Source organism: Ochotona curzoniae, unplaced genomic scaffold, assembly GCF_017591425.1.
Source record: "Ochotona curzoniae isolate NIBS_2020 unplaced genomic scaffold, NIBS_Ocur_1.0 scaffold_3208, whole genome shotgun sequence".
Lineage (NCBI taxonomy): Eukaryota > Metazoa > Chordata > Mammalia > Lagomorpha > Ochotonidae > Ochotona > Ochotona curzoniae.
Window position 1 is genome coordinate 18,509,793 of NW_024467106.1, and position 27,989 is coordinate 18,537,781.

At 44.8% G+C, this 27,989-nt stretch overlaps 1 protein-coding gene across 4 annotated transcripts; it reads left to right on the forward strand.

Moving 5' to 3' along the window:
• The first annotated feature begins 7,482 nt into the window (after nt 1-7,482).
• PTGR1 (prostaglandin reductase 1) lies at nt 7,483-27,912 on the forward strand. 4 transcript variants are annotated; one of them, XM_040963137.1, is made up of 11 exons: nt 7,540-7,557; nt 8,764-8,983; nt 9,386-9,511; nt 11,736-11,781; nt 12,545-12,601; nt 14,454-14,621; nt 16,247-16,364; nt 19,101-19,256; nt 22,112-22,220; nt 23,277-23,395; nt 27,389-27,912. In XM_040963137.1, the coding sequence occupies exons 3-11, from the start codon at nt 9,406-9,408 to the stop codon at nt 27,497-27,499; spliced, it is 990 nt and encodes a 329-aa protein (XP_040819071.1). In that variant the 5' UTR covers nt 7,540-7,557; nt 8,764-8,983; nt 9,386-9,405; the 3' UTR covers nt 27,500-27,912. The 4 variants fall into 4 exon arrangements, with proteins under 4 accessions (XP_040819072.1, XP_040819071.1, XP_040819074.1 ...); XM_040963140.1 differs by having other exon boundaries at nt 8,764-8,968; XM_040963138.1 differs by lacking the exon at nt 8,764-8,983 and having other exon boundaries at nt 7,483-7,557.
• Nucleotides 27,913-27,989: the final 77 nt, after the last annotated feature.

Consider the following 27,989-nt stretch of genomic DNA (forward strand, 5'->3'; position numbering starts at 1 on the left):
CCCACCACACACTTGACCGTTACATACACCAGTGGGGACTGTAGCCTAGTCAGACTAACTCTCAATAACCCCTACTAGGCTTGCCATAGACCTGATTCCTGTGTATGTCAGTATGTGCAGTAAACTGGTCTAGTCTGTCCTACATCCCACTCAGCTCTCATACACATCCGGGGCATTAGAGCCTAGCTCAGCCCAACCAACCCAATTATCCAGCCCATATTCATGCTTGTGGGTGCCACCACATGTCTATCCAGGTCTGCCCCTAGCCCTGGTTCTCATGTTCACCATCAGAAAGGTACCCACAGTTTCACTACTAGGCTTACTCCCAGCCCTTGATCTTGCACTTTCCAAGTGGTTCTATAGTCTAATCTGGCTGGACTTTGCACCCAGTTTCAGCACTTGCCAGCCAATGCTGCAACAAAGCTCCAAGCAGCATGCACTTCCTCTGGCTCATGCATGTACCAGTGAATACAGTCATTTAGCCCAGATTTGCTTTACCCTAACTCAGCTCGCATGTGGGCTAATAGATGTTGTTGTCCTGACCAGCCTAGTCTGCCCCCAGTCCTAGCTCTCACACTTACCAGTGGGAGCAGTGTCCCAGCAGGGGAGCTGCACGGGCTCCCTTGCTGGGCTCACCCCCATCCTGGTTCTTGTGTGTGCTGGAGGAAGCTGTGGCCTAGATTGGCATGGCTCACCTCACATAAGCATCCACTAGTGCATTGTGCAGTTTGGCTCGACCCAGCCTGTCTCTAGTTGTAGCTCATGCTGATGGGTGCTATAGCCTAGTCCAGCCTAACTAGCCCTCAGTTCTGGCTCTAATGTGAACTGGCTGTCATTGTGGCCCAACCCAGCCCATCCTACACACCTTCCTTGTTCTCACATCTGCTAGTGGGAGCTATCCATTGGTCCAACCTGGCCCACCCCAGACCTGGCCCATGTGTATGCTGGCGGGTGCTGTAAGCTGACCTGGTCTGGGATACTCCAAGCCTTGGTTCTTCTCTCTGTAAATCTGACTTTCCAAAATGATGATGATGATGATGATGATAAATAAATCCTATATACAAGTAGAATAATGTATTTTCAAGCAATAGCTGTCCAGCAATTTAAAAAGAGTGAGAGTGTCTCTGTGAGATAATAGCAAGTGCTGATTAGGTTATGGAGAAATTGTAAACTTGGAAGACTATGGGTTTGTGAAACGTGAAAACAGGATGGTGGTTCCTCTAAAAAATAAAACAAATGACTATCCTGTGATACAGCCATCCTCTTCTGGGTATTCACCCAAGGAAACTGAAAGCAGGATCTCACAGATATTTGAGATGTTCATGGCAGCATGATTCACCACAGCTGAGTACTAGATAAATAAATAAAATGTGGTCTTCATATACAATGGACTTTTAATTGGCCCTGAAAAAAACTTTGTCAAATGCCATGACATGGATGTTGTATCATCACACAAGAATGAATACTGCATGATACCATTTATAGAAGATCCCTAAAGTTGTGAAACTGAGACACAGAAAGTGGAATGGGGGCTGTGAGCAGGGGGATTGAGTTGCTGTCCAGTGGGTGTGGAGCTTCTGTCTTGCAATATAAAAAAGGTGTGGAGAGGTGCTCCGTAGCAGCATTAGCAGAGCTGACATTCCTGTAATGTGTAGTCAGAAATGGTCAAAATGGCAAGCTTTATGCTATCTTCTTTGCTGCTACATTTTTTTTTTCAACAGAAAACCATTCTTACCCTTCAGGTTGTGCAAATGAACAAAACACAGTGGACTGGAACTGGTTGGAGAGTGACAAATAGTTTATCAACATCTGATCTAATACAGGCCATATGCCAATGTCACCGGTTGTTTCAATCAGGTCCTTTGTACTCATGATCCTTCTTCTCATCCACTCCCATTCCAAGTGAGGGCTACGTTGCTGTCCTGAGGCTTCAAAGTCTGACAATCTAGAACAGTTTCTCAGGCTTTCTCTGATTCCTGTGACTTAACTCTTTTTAAGATTACAAGTTGGGGCCCGGCACGGTGGCGCAAGTGGTGCAAGTGGTTAACGTCCTCGCCTTGCACGCCTGGGATCCCATATGGGCACCGGTTCTAATCCCGGCAGCCCCGCTTCCCTTCCAGCTCCCTGCCTGTGGCCCAGGAAAGCAGTCAAGGACGGCCCAAAGCTTTGGGACCCTGCACCCGCGTGGGAGACCCAGAAGGCTCCTAGCTTCGGATCGGCATAGCACTGGCCATTGCGCTCACTTGGGGAGTGAATCATCGGACGGAAGATCTTCCTCTCTGTCTCTCCTTGCTGTATATCCGCCTTTCCAATAAAAAATAATAAAAATAAATCAAAAAAAAAAAGATTACAAGTTGGCTATTTGTACCGAGTCCCTCACAATGAGGTTGGTTGCAGCTTCCTCATAGTTAAATCCGGGTTGTATGTTTCTATCAGGATACCACAGAGTTAATGTCGTGTCTTTCTCAAGGCATAATGGCAGAAAACACAAGATGGTATTGGCCTTGTTGATGATGTTGACTGTGACCACATGTGGCACAGGTTCACAGTACGCAGTTGCCTTTCTCCCCATTAGTAACTAATCTGAAGAGAAACATGCAGACCATTATCATCACGCTTTCACCCACTTTCCATGTCTGTTTCCTGAGTCAATTATTAACTAATTAACTAATTCCATGATTCTATCTGCATTTATTAGTTGGCGCTCATCTATAAAGTAGATTCTTATCTCTGTTTATGAATTCAGGGCAACTTATTTTATGGGTGGTTGAGTGGGCTAATTTCACAAACATGGTAATTGTTAATTATATGATTGCTAATATGGAATTTTAAAATTTGCGTTGATGTTCAAATTGTCTTACACTGGGCCAGTGGAAGCTTCTTGAATATGGCTTCTGTACCCTTTGAATAGGATCCTATTATTTTTCCCTTACTGCATAATTTATTACATACTAGGATAAAAAGATGCTTCTTTTTACAAATTTCCCTACATTTGCTTATGGGAGAGAGAAGAAAGATGGAGCGACAGAGAGCTCCCAATTACTGGTTAACACTTTAAATGCCTCCACTGGCCAGAAATGTTCCAGGGTTGGAGGCAGGACCCCAGAACACAATCCAGTCTCCCATGTGAAGGGCAGGAACCCATCGCTTGAGCCATCACTGCCGTCTCAAGGTGTATGTATTGGTGGGAAGTTGGAGTCAGGAGGCAGGACCTGGAATGGCACCCAGCTTCTCCAGTGTGAAATGTGCAAGTCTTACCCACCAGGCTCCGTCCTCAGTGCCCTCCTGTGCTTTGCCTGCTCTCACCCTGCTCTGGCTCTCAGGGCATAGAAGGAAGCCCTGCCAAGACACAGCCAGCTAGATGGAAGGAGTGACTGCAGGGGAAAAGTGGGATGACATAGTGACTTGAGAGACACTCAGACATCTGCACTGCAGAAGTGACACCACTACAGACGGTAACTCACAAACACACCCTAAGTGTGGCCATCTCTAGGTTTGGTCAGAGGTGGGAGAGGAATCTGCCTCACCTGTATTTAGAGGAGGAATGGGATGAAGCAAAGAAAGGACTTTCCAATTTTCAGCTCTCAATCCTGCAGCTGACAGGCTCTGTGATCCTATCTGAGTCATTCCATCACTGGGAATGTCAGTTTCCTGAGGCTCTGAGGAAGATAATAATTGATGCTCCCTGGTTGTGTGAGGGGAATAAACACCCACTGCCGGGTCTTTACTCCTGCAGGGCTCACACTTGGTGCTGCACCAGCCGCCCCTGCTGTGTGCTCTGGGCGAGGCACAGCCAACCTCATTCTCACCTGCTGTCCCATCCACGCAGTTACATTATGGGAATGAAAGAATGATTCAATTTATGATGATTTCATGCATTCTCACGAGACTAAAGAGAGGAAGCGGTAGGGAAGGGAGCAGGGGGAGTCTATTTTGAGTGCGTCGCCATTAGAAAACTATCTCAGTGGAATTCCCTCCCAAACAGATAACGACTGTTGCTTTGTACACAGTAGCATGACTGAATTACTGGACGAGAACCACACTTCCACTTTGTGTAATTTATTATTTTAAGTGAAGTGTTTCTTCAGGGTGCCAGACCAGAGCTCAGGGATGTCTAAGGTCGGCATGCACAAAACATGGCTTTCTTTTCTCAAAGCAAGGTAGAAGGACTCTTTCGTTCCTTGCCTCCTTCAGCCACAGTCCATCTCTACACGTGCTGTCTGTGTCTGTGGGTTTGTCGGATCACCATGACTCAGCAATCACACGCATTCACCTTTACTGTGTCACAGAGATAGAAGCGAGGTCTTGTTTGACATGTCATGGCCAGCAGGTTCTATTCGTGCCAAGGGAGTTGGTATGTGAGGCACTGTGTGTCTTGGCACTGTATTTTCCTATTTATTAGTTTGCAAAGACTTAGATTTTATTCGCTCTGTGAATATCCAAAAGCAGTATGTTTTTCTCATCAGATTATATGTTGCATTATATATCTAAGATATGCTTGGATCCCCAAAATGTGCTCAATATTCACATCTTAGAGTATTTCTTTAAAATCAAGACATGGAAGATTGAAGGAAAATGAAGATGCTTAGGGGGTCTTGCTGCTGGCCAGTATTTGATAGAATTCTGTTGAATTGTGTAGTGGGTACCACAGACACTGGCCCCCAAATTCATCCCCGTGCACCAGGTTAAGTGTTTGACAATCACTCTGCAAGCAGAGAGGGCTTTTTGAACCTAGGGCAGTGACAGCAAGCGCTTTGTCTAGGAGAGAGAACTCAGACAACGCTGTCAGCAGGGAATACAGAGGACAGCAGAGGCTCCATGCATCCGGGGTGCATTCTCTCAGCCTAGAAACGCATTTTCCTTTGTGCAACAAGGAATCCAATTCAGGAAGTTCAGGGCTGGTGCACCTGCTCAGAACCAAGTACTTTGCTCTTCCTCCACTGTGTCTGTAGTGAGTTTCTTCTGCATGGCCTCAAGAAAGAAGGAGAAAAAGGAAGAAAGAAGAGAGAAAGAACCACCAGAGTGCCTTAGTGAGTTTGTCACTTGAGATTTTAATCAGGAAAAAAAAAAGTCTACTTCCTCAGATTTCTGCTTCTGCCTGGTTGATCACAACTCTCACAACCCCAACTACAAAAAGGCCTGCAAAGTAGAGATCTGGGCTGAGATTGCTACACTAAGCCAAGTTGGCTATTTAGGTCCTGCTGTTTAAGGGACAGGCAACCAGCGTGACCTACCACCAGCGATATCCAGCCCAAGAGGATGTTAAAGTCTTTGTATGTAGCTTTGTGCATTAATCCTATTGCTTGCTCTTTTGCCAACTCTATAGTATTTTTGTTAGAAAACAGAGACAGCCACAGCTCTCTCTGCCCCTAACAGAAAAGGGCATGTTGCAATTGGGTGTTACCACATGGGCCAAATAAGTAAAAAGGGAGAGGTAGTCGGGCTGTGTCACAGAGCTGGACTCCGGACTCTGGCGAGTCTACGCTGCCAAGAAAGGGGAGGAGCTCTCATAGCTTGTTCCACTGTTGGTGTTGGATTTTTGGACCTCAGGAGCTGAACACTAAGCCCGTCTGAGTTTATTATCACCACTCATCTGCCAAATTCTCTGTCCTCAGTTTATGTGCTTCCAAAAACTTGCCCCAAATTTTCTCTTCCTCTTATTCTAGGCAACTATCGTGATATATTTAATGTGTTTTGCGGTTTTTGAAAAAGATTTTATTTTTATGACAAAGTCAGATATACAGAGAGGAGGAGACAGAGAGGAAGATCTTCCATCCGATGATTCACTCCCCAAGTGAGCGCATTGGCCAGTGCTGCGCCAAACCGAAGCCAGGAGCTAGGAACCTTCTCCAGGTCTCCCATGCAGGTGCAGGGTCCCAAGGCTTTGGGCCGTCCTCGACTGCTTTCCCAGGCCACAAGCAGGGAGCTGGATGGGAAGTGGAGCTGCTGGGATTAGAGCCAGCGCCCACATGGGATCCCGGCGTGTTCAAGGTGAGGACTTTAGCCACTAGGCTCCCACACCGGGCCCCTATTTTGCAGTTTTGACAAACATATTTTACATGATGTGCACTGTGGGCACATGCTTTTTGGGAAGATGAATGATGTGCAGTTTTAAATATCTAAAAATAAACATTTATTGCTTTTAAAAGGGGTGGCAGGGTAGTGGTGTTTCAAGCTAATCATGTGCCTGCAGTGCTAGCGTCCCATTGGGTGCCAGTTCACGTCCCAACTTAGCTCCCTACATATGAACTGGGAAAGTAACTGAGAAGAGCTTAAGTCTTTGGGTTCTTGCACACTCGTGTGGGAGACCCGGAAAGAAGCTCATGGCTCCTGGCTTTGGATAGGCTCAGCTCTAACTGTGGGGGCCATTCTGGGAATGACAGCAGATGGAAGACCTCTCTCTCTCTGTATGTGTGTCTGTAATATCTGCCTTGCAAATTAAAAAAAAAATCTTTTAAAAAATGTGGAGGTGGGAGAGAGCGGTACAGAGAGAAGGTGAGATCTTGCATATTCACTCCGTAAATGCCTGCAGGGCCAGGGCTGGCAGGCTGATGTCCCAAGCCAGAGCTAAATTCACGTGTCCCAAGGAGTGGACAAGGACTGAAGTACTTGAGCTGTGGCCTGTTGCCAGCCAGGGTGGCCCATGTAGGAAATTGGAGTCGGCCAAGGAGTGAGAACGGCTGCCCATGCCCTCTGAGAAGCGGGCTTCCAGAGTGGCGCCTGCACCTGTGGGACAAACCTCCAGCTCCAGCACGCTTTAACTTTCGGGAGCAGCATTTGGGTTTCACGTCTTGTTCTCTTGACCTGCACACTGAAGGCTTGTCTTTGCAGGATCCACGCAGTTGTCTTATGTTCATCAAACTCAGTGCTCCCAGTTGCTGCGTTGTCGTGTGTATTTATCAAAGTGCGTGTCCATCACATCTTACACAATTTGTGATAGACAGGACTGTGCACCGCCTCTTCCACATGTTAAAGCCTCACCCCAGGTTCCCCAGAAGACGGGGCCTCTAAGGAGGAAATTGGGGATAAGCAAGGGCATGCGAGTGAGCCCCAATCCGTGTGATTATGTTTATATCTATCCCTGCAGCCACATGGGAAAACAAGAAGCTCCTGGCTCCAGACCAGCCAAGCCCCGCCCTGCTGCTTTTGGGGGGGCTTGGACCAGCAACGGAAAGATCTCTCTCTTCTCCATCTCGTTGTCTCTCCCTCTCTCTTTCACTGTAACTCCGGGTCTGCCTGCGCCCTGGTGACTGGGGTTGGTTTTCTTGCAAGGACAGGCACTGCCTGCAGGTTAGGGCACAGCCGCAGCTGGGCAGGGCTTCGATAGGGGCTTTTGGCCCATGGAATTTTTGCCCCTACACCGTGTTGGAGGAACCGAGCACAGAGACACACACACCCCTCCTTGCCAGATGGTCCGGCTGGGGCTCCCCTGGGGGATGGGCTAGCACTTTCTGGTGAACAGCTCGGCAAACCCCGCCCCCTGCCATCCCAGGCCATAAATTCCGGTGCTGGGGCTCCAGCGGCCGCCCCCTCTCAGCAGTGCACCTGCGGACTCGCGTGAGTACACGTTCTGCTCGACCGTCTCGCCCCTCCCTGCACCGGCTCCCCTACTCTTCTTATCTCCCCGGGTAGGCAGCGTTTGCGTCCCGGCCTTCCCTCTCCTCGTGCAGCCGAACTTCAGCGTGAGCACCCGGAGGACTCTCGGAGGCCTCCCGGGATCTGCGCGTCCTTGGGGGAGGCCCGGCGCGTCTGCTGCACCCTAGGGCCGCCTGCACCCGGCAGGAGCAGGCGGAAGAACTAGCAGGTTGCAGATCCCTTACTCAGGAGGTGGAAGACAGGCCCGGGAGGGGAATCTGCCAGGGGCGCTGGGATCATGAAATGGACGCGGCGAGGGCGTGAGCTGAGGCACCAGGATCCCCACCCCGGGTCCCAGAGCGGTGCGAGAGTACAGGAGGGAGCGTGGGAGTTGGGGGCGAGTCGGAAAAGCGGTTTCCATTGGAGAAGGGGATCCAGAACAGGTGAAGAGCTCTCTTCCTAGGAGTGGAGACCGTAGTTACCAACGGGGCCGGGGAAGGAATGAGGACTTGCCTGGAGGGCGTCTGGTTCAGGAAGGCAGGTGCGGCAGGCCTGGCAATGCAGAGTACTGAGGGGTGGGTGCAGGCAGCCAGCAGGTCTTGACTGTTTCGTTGTCTCGTAGGAGGTTATTTCAACAGCCTCGCATTTAAGTGATAAGGGTGTAGGTGCTGGCCATGTTAAATCACTTGATTTAATCATGTGTGTGAGTGTGTGCGTATGTATTTCAAATCTCACAATGCACCCCTTAAATATAAACAGTTATGACTTTCGATTAAAACAATATTAATTTGGGCCCGGCGCGGTGGCGCAAGTGGTTAAAGGTCCTCGCCTTGCACGCCTGGGATCCCATATGGGCGCCGGTTCTAATCCCGGCAGCCCCGCTTCCCTTCCAGCTCCCTGCCTGTGGCCTGGGAAAGCAGTCGAGGACAGCCTAAAGCTTTGGGAACCTGCACCCGCGTGGGAGACCCGGAAGAGGCTCCTGGCTTCGGATCGGCATAGTATCGGCCCGTTGCGCTCACTTGGGGAGTGAATCATCGGACGGAAGATCTTCCTCTCTGTCTCTCCTCTCTGTATATCCGCCTTTCCAATGAAAAAATAATAAAAAAATAAATCTTTAAAAAAAATAATTAAAAAAAACAATATTAATTTGGAAAGGCTCGCCTCAGGGAAGGTCCTCTCTTCCTGCAGTGGGGCTGTCAGGGCGGATTTCCTCCGTGGAAGGGGCGGCTCCCGGGTGAGGCGGAGGAGGAGTTTCAGCCAAGTGGAGTCCTGCAAATTTTTAATTACCGGCCAGTTCGCGCCTGGAAAGCGGACGGAGCAGCGGCGCCCCCCGGTGGTCTTCATGTGTTCCCGCGAGTTGTTTAGAGTGCGGGGCCTCCTAGGTCTGAAAGCGGTGTGTGCGCTTCCTGTGGGTTCTTGGCATTGGATGCTTTTATTTTAGGCTATGTCTCGTGAGAGATGAGACATTGGTGGTGTTTGCACCCCCGGTAGCAGGTCAGTAGAGAGATATTTTAGCCTAGAGGCTGGGACTTCCGTGTCAATTTCCATTTTTTTTTTTTTTTTTGCCTTGAATATTTCCTTGAGCTTCAGTATTCTGATCTGTATATCCTCAACGAGAAGAACGCCTAGTTTACTGGGAAGGTAGGAGGACCAAATGACATGTTATATTTGGAGAGCTTAGCACAGCGGTAGACACACAGTAAATGCTAAAGGAATGTGCTTGGGGTGAGAGTGTGAGATGCACTAGCCTCGGGGTGATGCCCTGTGAACCTTTAGACTTGATATCTCATGCAGTTGATTCTGTGTTTAGGGCATCCTAGGAGCCTCAAGATGGTTCGTGCTAAGAGATGGACCCTGAAGACACAGTTCCATGGCTTCCCTAAGAATAGTGACTTTGAGTTGAAGACAGTTGACCTGCCACCCCTAAACAATGGAGGTAAGTCCAGGTCCTGGGGTGTCAGAGCAGAAGAGGCTGTCTCAGGGACCTGTGCTGCATCGCACACTGCCCCAGAGTTGCTTGTGAGATCAGCAGCGATTATGTCTTCATTCCTGCCTTTGCAGGTTTGGGTGGGTAACGTTGAGTGGCTTTTCTCTAGGTCTGGGTTGAGCTAACTGGTTAATTTAGGATTGCTAGGATGCATAGGTCAGCTCCCCTGCTGAGGACTTTCTAGCTGGCTAGCTGGAGCTCTGTTCTTGGGGTGGTCTCATGGCTCTAGACCCTCGGGAGTTACCAAAGTCCAATACATAAGCACTTTGCAACCTCAACGTCTGTCATTCTTATTAATATTCCATTGGTCAAATCAAGTCCTGTGTCCAAATCCAGATATATGTGGTGAGAACTAGAACTCCTGCTGGTCTCAGATCCCCCTCTTGGAATCCCATATCCTACTTCTGTAGGGGTACAGGATGAGGAGGTCTTCCGGCTTCTTCCTGCTGAAATGGGGTGTAGTTTGGGCAAAGGGGCCCCTGGAGGTGTTGGGATCCACAGAGTGATGGTTTGGGTAATCCAGGTTGCTGTGACAGAAGTTGGTTGTCATACAAGTTTGCATGTTTGGGTCATCTTGATTCTGAAGACCCCCAATGAGGAAACAAAGAACATAAGACAATTGAGAGTACAGGGTCCAAATAAAGCCCCATTCCTCCACTACAGACAGCCCCGTGAGGGGAGAGAGGTCACCTGTCGCCTGGAGAGGGAATTCTGCCTGGTGAACATAACAGTCCTGGTGGCTCTACTCGTTCCATGGTGGTTACTTTATTCTTTATTACAAATAATTATTTCTTTAACGGAGGGGTCATTGGTGGTCTTTAACCAGTTAGGAAATGGCTGGGCAATTCTTGAAGGTGTGGACAAATGTCAGCAGGCCTGGTGGTCACTCTGAGTGATGCCTTGATGTCGTGTTGGAAGCTCTCTCTGCTTTCCTTGACAACAGAGACTCAGGCATGTGTATCTGCTTCTCAGGGCTTTGATGAGGATGTGCTCTCTGTCCTGGTGAGCCTGATGCCAATAGTGACATAAGCACTGACAGCAGGCATGGCAGAGCTCAGACAGTGAGTGGTGTGTGTGATGGGTGTTTACAAGTAGGCACATTTTAAGCAAAGTGAGGTCAACCAAGAAGCATGGCAGTTATGAGTCTCGTCTAAACTCTGTGGCTTCATCTTGAGCTCAAAATCCCAGACTGTGTGCATGAGGGCCAAGCCAACAAAATACAAGTAGTTATTTTATTTACTTGAAAGGCAGCATAAAAAAGAGAAGGAGAGGTTGAGAGAGAGTGAAGGATATCTTTTTTCATCTGCTGGTTCACTCTCCAAATGGCTTCAGTTACTGGAACTGGACCAACCTGAAACCTAGAGCTTGGAACTCTATCTAGGAGCCCAATTCAGTGGACTGCGTTCCACTGCTTTCCTGCTGCATCCCCAGGTGTGTTATGGAACGGGAGCAGCTGGGACTCCAACTGGTACTATAATATTGGATGCAGGTGTTGCAGTCAGTGGCTTAATAAATCATACAATAATGCTGTCCCATCCACAATTCCTTAGCACTATTGAGACTGGTAATAAAATACTCTGAGAGCTGTGTGCCATAATGGTTACACATGGGCTTAAACAACTACTTAACCTAGACTTCAACATGGTGATAGTAGAAGATTGTTGAGAACATCACATAAAATAATACTAGTAGGTGCAGGTGTTTGGTGTGGTGCTTAAGATGCCACTTGAGATTCTCCTATCCAGGATCAGAAAGTCTGGATTCAATTCCACTCCCTGCTAATGACACCCTGGGAGGCAGCTGATGTTGGCCCAAGTAGCAGGATGCCTTGTCGCCCATGTGGGAAAGCCAAATAGAGTTCCAAACTTCAGCAAAATTTGAGCATTCGAGTAGTGAGCCCGAAGGTTGAAACATTCTCTGTGTGTGTGTCTCTTGCTCTTTCAAATAAGTAAAATTTAAAATAATCCATGTAAAGCACAGAGTGATGCTGAATAAAACATATTATTTGTTATTATTATTAACTGCACTTGGCCAAATGCAGGAGCATCTGCAGGAAGCATATAGCAGAGGTACTGGAGGGAAACCTGTAGCCTCAGATGATCTGTGTTTATTAGAAACCCTGCAAAGCCAAGTCCTGAGGTTCTAATTGCTCATGGGATGCTTTGTTTCGCAGAGGTCCTGCTTGAAGCTTTGTTCCTCTCCGTGGATCCTTACATGAGGTATTGTTTTCCTCTTGAAAATTCTTACATTGAACCCTTTGTGGAAGACATTCACGTTTAAAATATCCAAGTGCTTGCCAACACTCATTTTCCTCTGATGCTCATGGTGTTCTCTCAAGATGTACTTCATGAATGTTGATACTTTATAGACAAAAGTTTTTCCCCTTAGCCTTTTATTTTACAACCATCTCAGTTGCTTACTGGACTTGCTTTCAGAAAACAAACAAAACCCCAACCAATCAACTAACCAACCAACCAAACAAGAAACTATAAGTAGAAAGAAGCCTAATACCAATTGTTCTTTCATTCCTGGCAAATAACCTGGGTAAAGGAATTTACTGAGGTTGACACTAGCTCTCCTTGGCTTCCACTGGCCTGCTGTGTCTTCATTTCGGTGGTCTGTAGTGGACTCAAAACTTGTGTCCTCAGTACACAATTAGGGGTCAGAAATGGACAGGAATGAAAAGCTTTCATAGGCTGCCGGGGTCTCAGTGTATTTCTCAGTCAATGGATCAGTAAGAATTTTTATGGTTTTCATAGCTAATTGATAAGGATTTGAATCACAACTGTAAAGTATTAACTGGCATTCCCTTTTATGGGGCCATGATTTTGAGAAATAAGTGGGCGGTACCTCTACTGCCCTAGTGTGTCTGAGTTCCAATCCTGGCCATAGTGCCCTGATGGTTTTTCCTTTGATTTGACACGCCAGATGTTCCCCCAGCTAATCTCCAGTGTTAAGAATGGACTGTTTTTTTTTTTTCAGATTGGCATCCAAAAGATTGAAAGAAGGTGACACAATGATGGGAGAGCAAGTGGCCAGGTGATTGTTCCCATTTGTCCCAGTGCTTGGACAATGTGTCTCCTCTTCTCCCCTGGCCCTTTGTCCTTTCTTCTGTAATTCTTCATATTGTATGCCTCACTCACTGATGCTCGAAGCTTCTTGGGAAATCCTGTCCCCTTCCTGAGTAATTGGGAGTCTGTGAAGGATATGAAAATGTCATCATTTCAACCTCGCTTTGTCATCCTTACTTTTGATTATAAAAAACGATACTGCATTCATGATGTTCATGATTATTGTATAATTTTACCTAAAATAAAAATTTTGTGTTATGAACTGTAAGCTTTCCCATTGTTTGAAGTTTAAATATGACCATTTTTCCCTCAAAAATTGTTTAGTGCACATACTTCTTTATTTTTTCGCTGCACAGGCCATCTAACCCATTCTCTATTTCTGTACCTTCAGAAATTCCTAGGCTACATATGCTTAATTGCTTCATGGTGTATCCATATGCCTTGAACCCTATTGTAATTTTTTTTAATCTTTTCATTTTGATCTTTGTTGGACTGAGATGTTTCCAAGGTTTTGTCTTCTATCTTGAATATTCTTTCATTTCCCAAGCATGTTGTTGAGGCTTTCCATTGTATTTTCTATTTGACAAATTGAATCTTCATTTCTAATGTTTCTGTTAGATTTCTCTTCACAATCTCAATCTCTGCAAAAGTTTTCGTTCATATCACGTGTGGCTTTCTTTATTTTGTCCGTGTGTTTTTGTGTGCTTGTGAGTAATCCTGTCATCATTGTTTCCCATTCATTTTCACGCATTTCATCAACCTCTTCATCTTCACTTTCTAATATTGAGGAACTGTGATCCTTTGGGAAGTCATAATGTACTCCTTGTTTTTGTTTCTTTCACTCATATGTTTATTTTAGGCTGGAAGCTCTTGTTGTTTTTCTCCTCTGGTAGCTTTTATCTTTAAAGTATGTGTCTGTGGCTTGGTGGTGTGACTGTTGTTTCTATGGATGTCTGGAGGTGTGTGCATATCCTGGTTGGTGCTCAAGTAGGGGTTGAGATCCCAGGGTGACACCCAAGTTGGAGTGGGAGAGACAATGACCAAGAGAGACTCTTGGTGCAGACATAGCCTCACATCCTCTCTCAAGCTTGTCAATGCCTGAGATCAGTTTGTGGTAGCTACAACCTCCACTCATGGCAGCAAATGCATCACAAAAGACCTGTGCTTTTTCACACTACACTATACTACCTTGCAGTCACAGAATTCCCTCAGTGTTTGTACGTCACTCCCACAGTCACAGAGTGCTGAAGCTACACACAGCCCTGTGAGTTATCCTGACTATGAGCAATGACATTCCTAGCCTAGATGCCTCTGAATTCTCCTCTTTTGCATCTTATGATGATATGCTTCCCTCAGGGCCTGTAGAGGAGTCGTGTTATGTGCACGCCTTGTAGTCCAGGAGGCATGTTCCCCGCTCTGCCAGGTCATGAGCCCTGACCTAAAGTCATTAGCAAGCATGGGCTTATAATTTCAATAAAACTATCTAGTTGCATGTGCCTACAGAGAGCTGGGGTGCTCACCACCTCTTCCTGCAACCACAAGATTTTCACTTATCTCATATAAGCAGTTGTTACAGGCAGGATCAGGCCCCTTTCAAAATGGTGGCCTGATCTGTGATCCAGACAGTGACATGGGCTGGCTCAGCTGAAAAGACACTTCTATGGTGGTCTCTATGGCACTGGTTAAGGATTTAATGGAGAGATATGATAGGATATTCATCATGGGATATCAATCTCAACATCCTTTTGCAAATATTAATCACACAGCATGCTCTCTAAAAGGAAATAATGTCACTTGTCTTCATGTGCTTTGTCTTTCAGAGTTGTGGAAAGCAAAAACCCAACTTTTCCAGTAGGAACCATTGTCCTGGTTCATGCCGGCTGGGCAACACACTCCATTTCTGATGGACAAGCTTTGCAAAAGGTGCTTGCGGAGTGGCCAGATTCCTTATCACTGTCTTTGGCTCTGGGGACAGTTGGCATGCCAGGGTGAGTAATGGGGGCATATTTTATTCTTTTGAATGCTAGATTCTCTTGGCTTTTCTGATTGATTTATCCAGAACTTGGTCAGTAGGACAAGATGTGGTATTATAGGTTTGGAGCCTGATTATACAAGATGGTAGGACAAAGAAGGGAAGCTCAACCTAAGTATTCCTCAGTGTAAGAATGGGTGAAGGAGCAGTGGTATGCCTAATATTAGTCAGCCTTTCAGAAAAAGAAATCTTGTCATTTGTGACAATGTAGATGGATCTGGAATGCAAAATAAGCCAAGCATAGAAAGAAAAACAGCACATCTTCTCACTTATATGTATAGATCTTAAAAATCAAATTCAGGACTGATGTTAGCCTACTGGTTAAGACATGTGCTATTTAAATGCCTGTGTCCAACACCAGCTTCCCTGTGATTCAGTACCACCTTTGGCTCCTGAAGCCAGCTTCCTGTTAAGTCAGAAAGTAGAGGCAGTGGTGATTGCTCAAGTAGCTGGGTTCCTGTCCCTCATGTGGTTGACCTGGATTGAGTTCCCAGTTCGCAGCTTCAGCCTTTCTCTGCTCCAGCCAATGCTGGCATTTAGGTAGTAAATCAACAGGTGAAAGTGCCCTCCTGTTTTCTATCTCTGCGTCTTTTTCTCTACCCTATTACTTTGAAAAATGAAGAAAAACCAAATTAACTAATTTTAGAGATAAACAGAAAGATCTTTCATTCATTGGTTTCCTCCTCAAAATCCTGAGAACAGGAAACTCAGTCTGGGTCTCTCCCACGTGGGTGGAAGAAACCCAACTACATGCCTCCTAGATAATACATTAGCAGGAAGCTGAAATTGGAGACTCAGCTCTGACCCCAACCCAGCACTGGAAAGTGGGGTGACAACATGCCACATAGTGACTTAACCACTGAACCAAATGCCCAACCTGACAACTTTTTGATAGTGATTTTTGTTTGCATCATGCTGGCCTTCTGCATAAAGAGTAACTTTTTCCATTGAATCTTCAGCTGTGGCCTCTTCCAAACTGGTAGTGCACTGGGCTGTGGGGGGTGTTTTCTCCCAGCAGTGCTGATGGGTGTTGAGTGTTTGTACCCAGTAGTGCTTTCCCTGCATTCTAACTGGGGATGATACAAGGAAATTCCAAAAATTCTTCTTTTTTGCCTTGGGGCCACAAAAGCTTAAGATGATCCCAGTGGTCCTTATCCCAGACATTCCACAGCCCTGTGTCTGCTCTGTACCTTTGGCACCTTGAAGACAAGGAGCCTTTCTCCATGATGATGCTCACCCCCAAGGACTCATATGGGAATGAACTCCAATCTCTTTATTCTTGGATACCCAAAGTTGAAGGTGGATCTATTTTGTTCACTCCTGAGATTTTGCCTGGGCATACTTAAGACACAGCTACTTTCCAAACACCTGTCCCAATTTCAACCCCCTCCCCCCCACCGGGTCCCCAGTTCACATCGCCTTCATTTTTGTGTGGAAATAGATCAATAACTGATAATATTAACTTTATATATTCTTTTATCTTTTACCAACCTGTGGAACTGGGCTTTCAAAGTAAATATAAATGAGTTACAGGAGAAAAGAAATAAAACTATTAACATATTATGAATCTTATTCCTTTAGCCTTACTGCCTACTTTGGTCTCCTAAACATTTGTGGTGTGAAAGGTGGAGAAACGGTGTTGGTGAACGCTGCGGCCGGAGCAGTGGGTGCCGTTGTGGGGCAGATCGCTAAGCTCAAGGTAAGCGTCTTGCTCAGGTCTCACGGTGGGCCCTGACAATGCAACAGTGAGCACAGCCAACCTTCTCAGCATCCAGGAGTTTATACCCAGGGCATCTTGTCAGAAGTTGAAGGTTGAGATATGTGGGAGATGGACAAACTGAAGTTACAAAGAAGTAGACACTGTTCCTAGCCTTGCAGGTGCTGTCAGGAGGGGCCTCCATCTGAAAGAGTGAGCTTGTAAGCACTGACTGTTTTCAGTGTGTACTGAGCAGCCTCTTATTCCCTCACAGGCTCTATTCTCCTGACTGCCTGCAGCATTAGAGGGAGGGACAGGCAAGCAAGAGTTCACTCTCCACAGTGCCCTGTTACAAAGGGTGTTGTGTTAGAGAATTGGGATAGCTGGCCCAGAGCCTGGGGTCATGGCTCTTGACTATACCTGACACAGAAATATTGGTTCTAATTTGGACAGCTCTGTGCTCCAGGATCCATTCTCATGGTGGGTGTGAGGGACATCAGTTGGCTCAGCCACTGTCAGGATTTTTCATGGAGGATTGTCTTAAGGTGATCTAGCTTGCCTGATTCAGAATTCAAGATCTTGTTTCTAGGGAATAAGTGGGGTTGAATACAGTTTAGTACCAAGGTGCAGCCAGTATCCAAGTCTCAGCCCTAAGGGGAGATTGGAGTAGAAATAGGAGGCAGATGGGGTTGCAGAAATGATTAACTTAAGTAAGTAAATGAAGAAGAATATTGAATTTTACAAATGTCATTTTAACATCTGTCACATTAACTTTACAGTTGATAAATTATATGTATTTGGTGACATGAAACCCTTTTCTGCTCTTAGAATACACTGGATTCACATTTGGTGTGAATTTATGCCTTTGGAATTGGTTTGTTGACATTTTAAATAGAATGCAGAACTCAGTTTCTCAAGGGTTAGCATGCTTTTCACTTTGGTGTAAAATGACTTTGGCCATTCATTGATTGTTGAGAGCACAGTATTGAACACTCAGAATAATTCAGGTGATAACAAATTTTTTTCATTTTTTATTATATTTTTTACAATCTACATAGTTAATTAGGGTAAAACGGTTCAAGGGCTATAGGAAAGTGGGTAAGACTATTATTTCTGCATTGTTTCCTTCATGTAGCTGAGGTATAGGGGGATATTAAGGGAGAAGCCCCACACAGTTTCCCACCCACCCCAGGTCCCGGATGTGGGGCCTGCTCCGAGATTCTTGCTCAAGTGATTTTGATAGTAGGTGAAAACCATTTTGAGGAAAATTTTGTAATTTTAAATTTGAAGTGGAAATTCTAATGCAGTGACAGGAGAGAAGAGATGTCAGAGCTAGATTTTAAGCTTATTTGGTAGGAGAATATAAAATATTTTAGATTGGCCATAGAGAACAAAGGTAAGGAAAGCATTTCCTTGAGTCACATGCTTCAGATATGAATACCTGAATGGAATCATTTCTATAGGAGAGAATAGAAAATGAACAAGAGGCTGGGCTTTTGTAATAGCAGGCAACATTGCTGCCAGCAACATCAACATCCCGTGTTTGCACAGGTTCAAGTCCTGGCTGCTTCATTTCTAATCTATTCCCTAGCAGTAGATTAGGTGTTTGGATACCTGAAGAAGATGGCCCAGGTGCATGGGCTCCTGCACCCACAAAGACTAGGCGAATCTCCCAGTTCCTGGCTTGGGTATGGCCCAGCTCTGGCCATTGTAACCATTTGAGGAGTGAACTAACAGATGAAAGATATTCTCTCTCTCTCTTTTTCTCTCTCTCTCTTGCTTTCGCTCTCTCTCGGAGTCCCTCCTCCTCACTCTGTAATGCTTCTGTCAAATAAAACAAATCATAAAAAACATAATGAATAAGTGAAAGAGGAAAACAAATACATCAATTATGAGGTAGTTATTGGCTGTCTGAGTCGAGATGTGTTATAGGTTGTTGGAAATACTGATATGGTTGTCAGAACAGGGGCATGGGCTGGATTAACAGATGAAGGAATTGTCTACATGCAGGGGGCAGTGAGGTCATAAAAGCAAATGAGATGATCCTTGGAGAACCTGTAAGGTGGCAGGGCAAAGGATCATGGATGGAGCTCTTGCAAAGTCAGTTCTTCTTGAGCCTCAGAAGTGTGAACCAAGCTGCACAACTGATTCTGTTTACGCAGAGATGCATGTGTGAACATTGAGGTCTTAGTCTCAGAAAATGCAGATTCACATTCTGGTCTTCACAGCAGAGTAGCAGAGAACTTCATGCAGAGCTGCTTCCTGGGTGTCTATGTGATCACTGGTCCTTCTTGAAAGTGCTTTGCAGAAGCCCTGCCAGTACTTTTGTAAGAATCCAGTTCTTTGGACCAAGGCAAAACATGAGGTACAATTGCAAGCGAGCTTTCTATGGTATGGTTGTCTTAAAGTTAAGCCAAAATAATAAGCTCAAGAACCTGTACACCAAGAAATAGAGTGAGCCTCATTGTAAGGAAAGGGGAGTCCCCAGATAAAACAGCAAGTAAATCAAACGACCAAGCTGATGAGACGGCTGGTGAAATTGGACTGCAAACCAAATACAGAGGAACAATCTGGTCACCAGGAAATGGACTTCAGCAATACTATGAATCAGAGGGTCACCTCTATGCTCCATATGGGCAGCAGCTAAACGTGTGTTCCTAGGGTCCCTGTGTGCACTATGAAGAAAGTTAAGCTGATCCACACCTGTGGCTTACTGACACTTTCCATTTTCTCACTTAGGGCTGCAGGGTTGTGGGATCAGCTGGCTCTGATGAAAAGGTTGAGTACCTTAAGAAGATCGGATTTGATTTTGCCTTTAATTACAAGACAGTGACGTCCTTGGAAGAAACTTTGAAGAAAGCTGCTCCTGATGGTTATGATTGCTATTTTGATAATGTAAGTACAAATTAGACTTGACATCTGATTTATTGATAAATTGCAATCAGATATATTTCTAGTTTTCCATTTGGAATACATTAGAAACAACTATCTATTGTAAGAAGCAGCTTTATTGAGATAAAAACACATCATAAAATTCACTCATTTAAGGTGTGGAATTTGGTTGCCAGAGTTCCATTATGGCTTAGTAGCAGATAGCCACACTAAGTTAGGCTGCTTTGGGACATGAAAAGATTGAAAGCAGGGCTGCGGTTCTGGTATCTGTTGATAGAAGTTTTCTGAAAAGAAGCGATAGGAAAGCGTGAATGCTCCGTGGAGCAAAAAGACAGAACTTGGAAGCACGGCTTGCCGGCAGTCATGCAGGGGAAGCCGACCATCCGGGACCTGCCCAGCTCAGCATGACCTCTACCTGAGACTCCATGCTGTACCCTGAATAATACCGAAGATCCAGAGAAGGAGGTGGGTGTCAACTTCGGCAGCCAGGCACTGGTAGAGTTTCCCGGTCCACACGGACTCCACATTCAGACTGGTGCCAGAGGGAAGGAAGCATGCTACTGGATCTTTGTGGAGAAGGAACATATTTTTCCACTTAGCATTCAGACCAGAGGGGATAAGCCGCCATTTTGATGGTAGCCTGGTCCTGCCAGGAATGATTGATGGCGTAAGACAAACAGAGATTGTGCAGCTGAGTTGCTGTGGCACAGGTACACGCTATCAGGTAGTTCTGTTGAAAGGATAACTCCATGCTCCTCTGTTTTGTTTGAACTGGAGCTGGTGGCCTGGCAGGAGGTGGCACACCCATCTGGGATTGTGAAGCATACACGTAACCCCACCCTCTACAAGCCCCGAAGCAGGCCTTGACAGTGCTAGCTGTTAGGGCAGATTACTCAGAGCTAGGTGGAGATGGGGAGGCCTTTGCTGTCCATGGTTGGGGCTGAGGAGAGCTTGAGCAGCTTCTGACTGTGGGGGTCTTGTGTGCAAAATTTATAGGAATTCCATGAATACACACAGTGTGTGGTATGTAGCTGCATCTCTAGACACACATAACTGCACAGAACTTTTCTGTGGTTCATGTATGGTTCATGTATGGGCATGAGTGGATGTTGCAGCCACCAGGGGCTAAGCTTAGTCACTGATCAGTTTGAAAGAGAGGAGGCAAATTGGTGATTGTACAGTCATGATCATTGCCTTCCCCATGCTGTCTCTAAAAAGATCTGCCACTCCCAACTTGGGTGTCACCTGAGCTCTCACTCTACACTTGAGCACTGACCAGAGTGCTCAACCAGTGCCCACAACCAGCCAACACCTCTAGATATCCACAAAAGGAACAGTCACTGCACCAAGCCACAGAGACCTAGTCCAAGTATAAACACCATTGGAAGAGAAAACCAAATGCTTCCAGATAGACCTGAAAAAAAGTGTAAAACACAAGGAAGCCATTGTGACTTCTCAAATGGAACACAGTTTAAATGGGCAAAGGACATGAACAGATATTTTTCAAGGGGTGGAATTCAAATGGACAGCAGAAATTCGAATAAATAGGTTCCCTAGCCATCAGGAAAATTCAACAAAAGGCAGCAGTGAAGTTTTCCCTCACCCTAGTTAGAACTGCTGTCCTACAAAAATTAAAAAGCAGTAAATGGTGGCAAGATGTGGCAGGGGGAAAAGGTATGCCAATCCATTGTTGGTGGGAATGTAAGCTAATGCAACCAATGTAGAAGAGAATATGGAAATCAATCAGAAATTTGAAAAACTATCTACTCAGCCATCCCACCCCTAGGCATTTATACAAAAAAAAAAAAAAAAGAATGGACATGAGAGACTGATCTACACTCCCATGTTCATAGCAACTCAATTTGCAGTAACTAAGATATAATATGGAATTAACCATGAGTTGATGATTGAATAAAGGTGGGATATATACACTATGAAATATCACTCAGTCAAAAAAAGGATGAAATCTTTCTTTTGCAGCTGGATGGATGTAGTTGGGAAATAATTCATCCCCAAAGACAAATGGCATATTTTTCCCCTGGTCTGTGATAACTGATATACAGAGTACAGAAAGATGTAATATATATGAGCAAGAATTACACTATGGGACTGGATTATCATTACAGCCTTTGCCTATTCTGATAAGGAACGTAGGTTTTTTGTAAAAATTTTTTACTTGTTATGTGTTGACAACTTAACTTACTGGAGTGTTAAGTCTGATTGCAAAGTGAAATGAAGTTATAAGCTGTAAAATTAGAAAAATTGTAAAAATTGTAAACCATAAGGAGGATGGGGGCAATGGGCAGGAGAAGGTTAATGTTCTTTTCAGTGTGCTGCTAAATCTGTATGGAAATCTGTTTACCTTATATAAACAAGCTGTAAGCATAGACAAAAATCAAAACAAAAATATAACAAAAGAAAGTGTAGAATTCAATGTTTTCTGTGTGTGTGAATAACAAATCATATGAGCACCACCACTGTTAGGCTCTTAATTTTACTGATGTTTCTCTTTTCACACTGTCTTGATTAATATAGTTTTAGATTATGTCTTAAGACTGAAAAGTGTGATTTCTTTATATGTCTTAGAGTGTTTTTGCATACTTTTGAGTATGGGGCAATGAAATTGTTAGGATAATCAGAGACATAAATATATTAGATTTATAAATTCCGTAAGATATATTCCTAGAGTCAAGTGGAAATATCCATTCCTAACAGTTTTTCTAACTAGGTGCTGTAATATTTTCATCAATAAATCAACTTTATTACTGCTAAAATCAGTATTGTGAAGTAATATTGTGACAAACTGATTCTACTAAACGTGTTAGTGTTTATATCACTCAAGGTTTGCTTTTCTGTAGGTAGGTGGAGAGTTTACAAACACTGTTATCAAACAGATGAAGAAATTTGGAAGAGTTGCAATGTGTGGGGCCATCTCCATGTATAACAGTACCGGCCAGCTTCTCCCAGGTAAGCTGGAAGAATGGGTAAGGAGAACATCTATAGAGATGGGATAAGCCAGTGGCCATCAAGATATTAAAACAGCTTTCTGAGATTCTTGATGAAATAATTAAATCAGCTTACATTAGATATTGATAGAAATAGCAAAAATATGGAAGAATAGTTTCTAAATTCTAGATATTTATAATTTTCTGCATTTACAAAAAGACATTCTGCATTTGTAAAAAGACATCCAGGATTTTGATTTGTAAGTAGAACATCCTAGTTCAGTTGCTAAAATACCAGGTCCTTCAGGATGCTAGAGATGCCACTGCAAGTGCAGGGATGGGTAGAGGTGCCTCGATGCAGGTGAAAGGCAGCATAGGCCACCACATTCTTCGAATAGCCATGGGCAGTGCTTCCTGGACAGCAAGACCCTAGACCTCAGCAGGCTGACAGTTTCCACCACCAGGGGAAGGAGCATGCATTTCCCTGCATTCCCTCACTGTCTGTGCTTTGTGTCTTTTGGGTCCTTCCCGTACTCTTCATTCATTCATTTTTCACTCTCTAATACTGAAGCTTACCCTCTCCCTCTCAACACTCACACAGATCCAAAAGCTCTACCAACCAGAGAGCTACATTTACTACATCCCGATCTGACCTTATATAGCTCTCTCGTTTCATAGCTGAAGAGATACTCCCTTAGGGCTTCTGACTCCTGGCTTCAGACTGGCCCAGCCTGGGATGTTGTGGAGATCTGGGCAGTGGGCGAGCAGATGGATGATCTGTCTCTGTCACTCTCCCTGTAGATATATAAATAAATATATATAATGTAGTTGCAAATACATTATTATTACGGTGAAATAGTCCCAAGTTCTAGAGTTTAGAATATGAGCGCCTTTGGGTGGGATATTGCTGCCCACCACAGAGCATGTATTGATTAGAGGTGACCCAGGGATCAGAAAGGAGTGGAGGCAGTTGGGAGTGTGGCACTTAGAGAACTCTGACAGAAGCTTGTTCTGCTTTGGTTGTCACGATAGTCACTTTCCTGGCCCCTGTCACCCCCATGTGCCCTTCTCTTTCCAGGCCCATCCCCAGAGCATATGATCTATGGAGAAATCCGCATCGAAGCGTTTCTTTGCACCCGCTGGCAAGGAGAAGTGAAGCAGAAGGCTCTGAAGGAGTTGCTGAAATGGGTGTTAGAGGTAAGGGGCAGCGGAGTCAGCACTCATTGAACACTAGACCAGGTCCCGTTTCTTCCTCTAGCTGGTCATTTCAGCAGTTCCTCACTTTCTGTAGTGTCATCAGTTACTCCTTGTCCATAAATATTCTTATCTTTCCAAAATTATAAAGGAAAACAGCATTCTCTCTAGACTTCATTTTTCATTACAAAAGTAGATCATTTTATTGCTCCCTATCCATCACAAAATAGAGTGAACTCTTATCTACTTACAATTTCTTTCTTTTTATGCTTATTTACTTTCATCTATTTGAAAGGGAGGCCGACAGCAATATTTTCTGTCTCCCTGTTGTCTCCAGATGGCTGCAACAGCTAGGTCTGGTAAAAAGCAAACCTAGGAGCCAGACACTCTGTCTGGGTCTCCCATGTGGGTGGAAAGGCTTCAGGTACTTGGATCACCACCTTCCAGGTGCATTATCAAGGAGCAGAATTACAAGTGGGATATCTGGCACTCAAATTTGCTCTGCCATGTGGGAATTGGGCATCTCAAACAACAGCTCTACCGGCTGGGCTAGAGTAACTTGCCCTTTCCCCTCCCTTCTTCCTCTCTTCTTTTTGCCCTTCTTTCCTTCTTCAATTTTTTCTTTCCTTTTCATCATTTCTCTTTTCCTTTCTTCCTTGCTTCCTCCCTTCCTTCTTTACTGCCTCCTTGCTTCTTCCCTTCCTTCTTCTCCTCTCCTCGCCTCTTCCCACCCTCCCTCCTTTCCTCTCCCCTCCTCTTATGCCCTTGCAGCTCTGCAGGCTGAAAGTTCTAGAACAAGGTTTGGATGTGAGCAGCTTTGTTGGGACTGAGGCCCCCTGTATTTTCATCCTGCCCATCTCTCTGTCTGTGTCCTTGTTGATGATTGGGAGCCACCCACATGGCCTTGTTTTAATTTACTCACCTCTGTGAAGTCCATGTCTCTAAATACAGTTTCATTTGCAGAGAGATGGTGTTAGGATTCTGCCCATGAAATGGAAAGTGGGATGGCTGGGTCACATTTCATTCTGCTCTATGCAGAGTTTTGGCTTTTGAAAAGCAGCTGTGTTTTGAAATCAGGATTCAAATCTTTGTTTACACAATTGATAGTGAAACCAGTGCTACACAACACCATGGGGAGACTATGCTTCCCAGTAATATATTACAGGCTGTATACAGCTGCAAGAGGGGCTGGAGCAGAGAGGCAGTGGGCTATACTACCACCAGCATCCCATGTGGATTCTCATTCAGGACACAGCTGGTCTACTTCCATTCTAGCTCCCAATAGTGCAGCTGGGAAAGTAGTGGAGGATGTTCCAAGTAATTGGGACCCTACCACCCACCTGTGTGACCCAGATGATGTTCAAGGTTCCCGGCTTTGACTTGCCCTAGTGCTAGTCATTGTAGCCATTTGAGGAATAAACCAACAGATGTAAGATTTTTTTCTCCCTCTAGTCTCTCTTTTTTTCTTTACACTGCTTTCAAAAATAAAGAAATCTTAAAATAAATCAGATGAACCAGGAGAGAGGAGGTGGTAAGCTCCAAACAAACAAGGAAATAGAAATGCTAATTGCCTGGTAGGTCAGTTTATTAATATATATGTTGAAATACTATACCTTACCCTGTAAATATGTATAATTCATTAATCATCCATAATTCCATAAATGGTGCCTAGCCATTTCTGGAATACATTAAAGAGAAAGTCATATCCGGTAATTCAGGTCTCTGTGTAAAGATTGCCCCCACCCATTTAAAATTTATTTATTTCTTTATTTGAAAGACAGAGCTGTAAAGGGAGAGGGATAGATAGAGGAATGTCTTATCTTATGGTTCACTCCTGAGACAGTCACAATGGCCAGGGCCAGGTCTGGTTGCAGCCAACAGCCTGGAACTCCATTCAGATCTTCTGCATGGTTGCAGGGTCCCCAAGTTGGGCCTTATCCTACTGTTTTTCTTAGCAGATTAGCAGGGAGCTGGATTAGAAATCAAGCAGTTAGAACTCACTGATATGGGACCCTAGTATTGCCGGTGGTGACTTAACCCACTGCACCACACTCTGACACCCTAAACCCTTAAATATGAGAGTGTAAATTAGTCATTAGTCCTTACTTAGTAGACTGTGTGCTTTATTGTAGATGAAGAAATGAAAAACCTCCCACACTAATATGAACCCTTGTCTTCCATATTCTTTTTTTTCTTTATTTTTGACGATCTTTACATTGTTAATTAGGGCACAAAGGTTCAAAGGCTACAGGAAAGTAGGTAAGACTATTATTTTTACATTCTCTTCTTTTTCTGTTTCTGGGGTAAATGGGGAGATAAAAGGAGAAGCCCCACCCAGCCTCCCACTCACCCTAGGTCCCTGATGTGGGGCATGCTCCAAGGGTCTTGCTCAAGTGGTTTTGATAGTTCAACAGTTACGAATGGCTGTCATTCTTGCCATTCCAAGCATGATGAAGTTGCTGCAGAATCCACTGATTGACATAGTCCACCTTGGAGTCTCCGTTTGCCCAGTTTGTTCACTGATTATGCTGTCCACTGCTCCGTCTGGGCCTCTGAGGAGGCTTGGCTCTGGCAATTTCACTACATGGCAGACCATGGAACCTGCACTTCTCATTATGGTTGGGGTTCTGAATCTGGCAGTTCAATTGGGGAGATCCCCAAAGAAACTTTGAGATGATCCCAGACCAGATTCTTGATTCTTGTGTGTACTAGCAAGTACAGGGCCTGGCACAGTCCATCGTCCTGATAAGCTGGTGGTCGCAATTGCTGGGTTGGTTCTGTTTCCAGCCCTGTCTTCCACTGGAACCAATGGGTGTTGAAGTCCAGCCTGACTGCCCAGCACACTCAACCCTCACATAAACCAGTGGGAGCTGCAGGCTATTCGGAATGACCCACAATAACCCCCACCAGATGCGCCCTGTGCCCTGGCTCCCATGCTTGCCAGACTGTTCCACATCCCACTTGGCTCTTCTGCATGTCAATGGGCATTGAAGTCTAGTTCAACACAACCATCTCCACTATCCAGCCTCTACACATGCTGATAGGTGCCATTCTATCCAGCCACCCCTGCCCCAGTCCTGGTTTTCATGCTCTCCAGTGGGAGTGGTACCCCAAGAAGGAAGAGCCCACTATTTCCTTCCTAGGCCACTCCCACTCCTGGATCATGCACTTTCCGGATGGTTATGTAGCTTAAGTTTTCAGATTTGCCACCGGTGCCTGTCTCCTATATTCTTAAATAAATGATAAAAATGTGTTGAAAGGCTCTTGGCTTGAAGGAGGGACAAATTCTTAGATTATCCAGCATGGTGATGCAACACCTGTGGTGCTGGCATCTCATATGGGCACTGGTTTATGTATCCATCACTCCAGTTCCAATCCAGCTCATTGTTTATAACCTGACAAGGAAGTGGAGGATGGCCCATTTGCTTGGTTCCCTGCACTGATGTGGGAGACTCAGAGGAAGCTCCTGACTCCTGATCCTCGGATTAGCTCTACTCTGTCCCATGCAACCATTTGGGTAGTGAACCAGCAGATGAAAGACATTCTCTCTTTGTCCTTTTTCTGTAAACTTGTCTTTCAAATAAAAATAAATAAATCTTTGAAAAAAACTCTTAGGCTGCTATGGGATGTATATTTCCTGAGCAGTCCCTGAATCCACATTAATGGAAATGATTATAATGGTATAGCACCCAAACATGTCTCCTTCCATCTGCTTCCACTTAAGATTGACTTAGAAATGGCATAATCATTATCAATGACATTTTCCTGTTGTTAACCTTGATCTGAATAGTCTTCCTGAATGTTCTTTGTAATCTGTTACCTATGCTTAGTCTGTGGATCTTACCCTTATGCATACTGTATGCTGAACCTGCTCCTCAATAACCAGGTCTCTATTTCATATAAATAAATAAATAATGTGCATGTAATGTATTGCTAGAGTAATAGAAGTGTAGTATTTGGAAAATTAACCTCTTAAAATTTGTTGTTTTCATGCAGGGTAAAATCCAGTATCGTGAATACGTCATTGAAGGATTTGATAACATGCCTGCTGCATTTATGGGAATGCTGAAAGGAGACAATGTGGGGAAAGCAATAGTGAAAATATAAAAGAACACGACAAATGGAATCATTACATCATCTGGATTACTTAATTTTTTACCATCAATCAGTAAAAATGCAAACTGCCTTAATTATCCAAAAAATAACAATTGCAATGAGTTTGATATTTAAAAAATACATTTAAATGATGCAAGGGGAGGGTGGATAGTCTAGCAGTGACAATGCCTGTGCTGCAGTGCAGAGCGTTGAGGTTGGACACCTGGTTACAGCTCCTGGCTCCCCAGTCCTGCTAATGTGCAACCTGGGATCAGGCAGTTGATGGCTCAGGAAATTGAGATTCTGTCACCCAGCCAGCCTGGACCAGTGCAGGCATTGGCAAGTGAATCAGTGGACGTGATTTCTCTCTCTTTTTGTCTTTCTGTTTCTCAATAAATGAATAAATTTTCAACAACCAACCAAATGGATGTAATTATTGGCAGAGAATGCAATCAGCCCACTATCACATGCAGCTCCTTATGGGGTGGGGTTAAACATGATG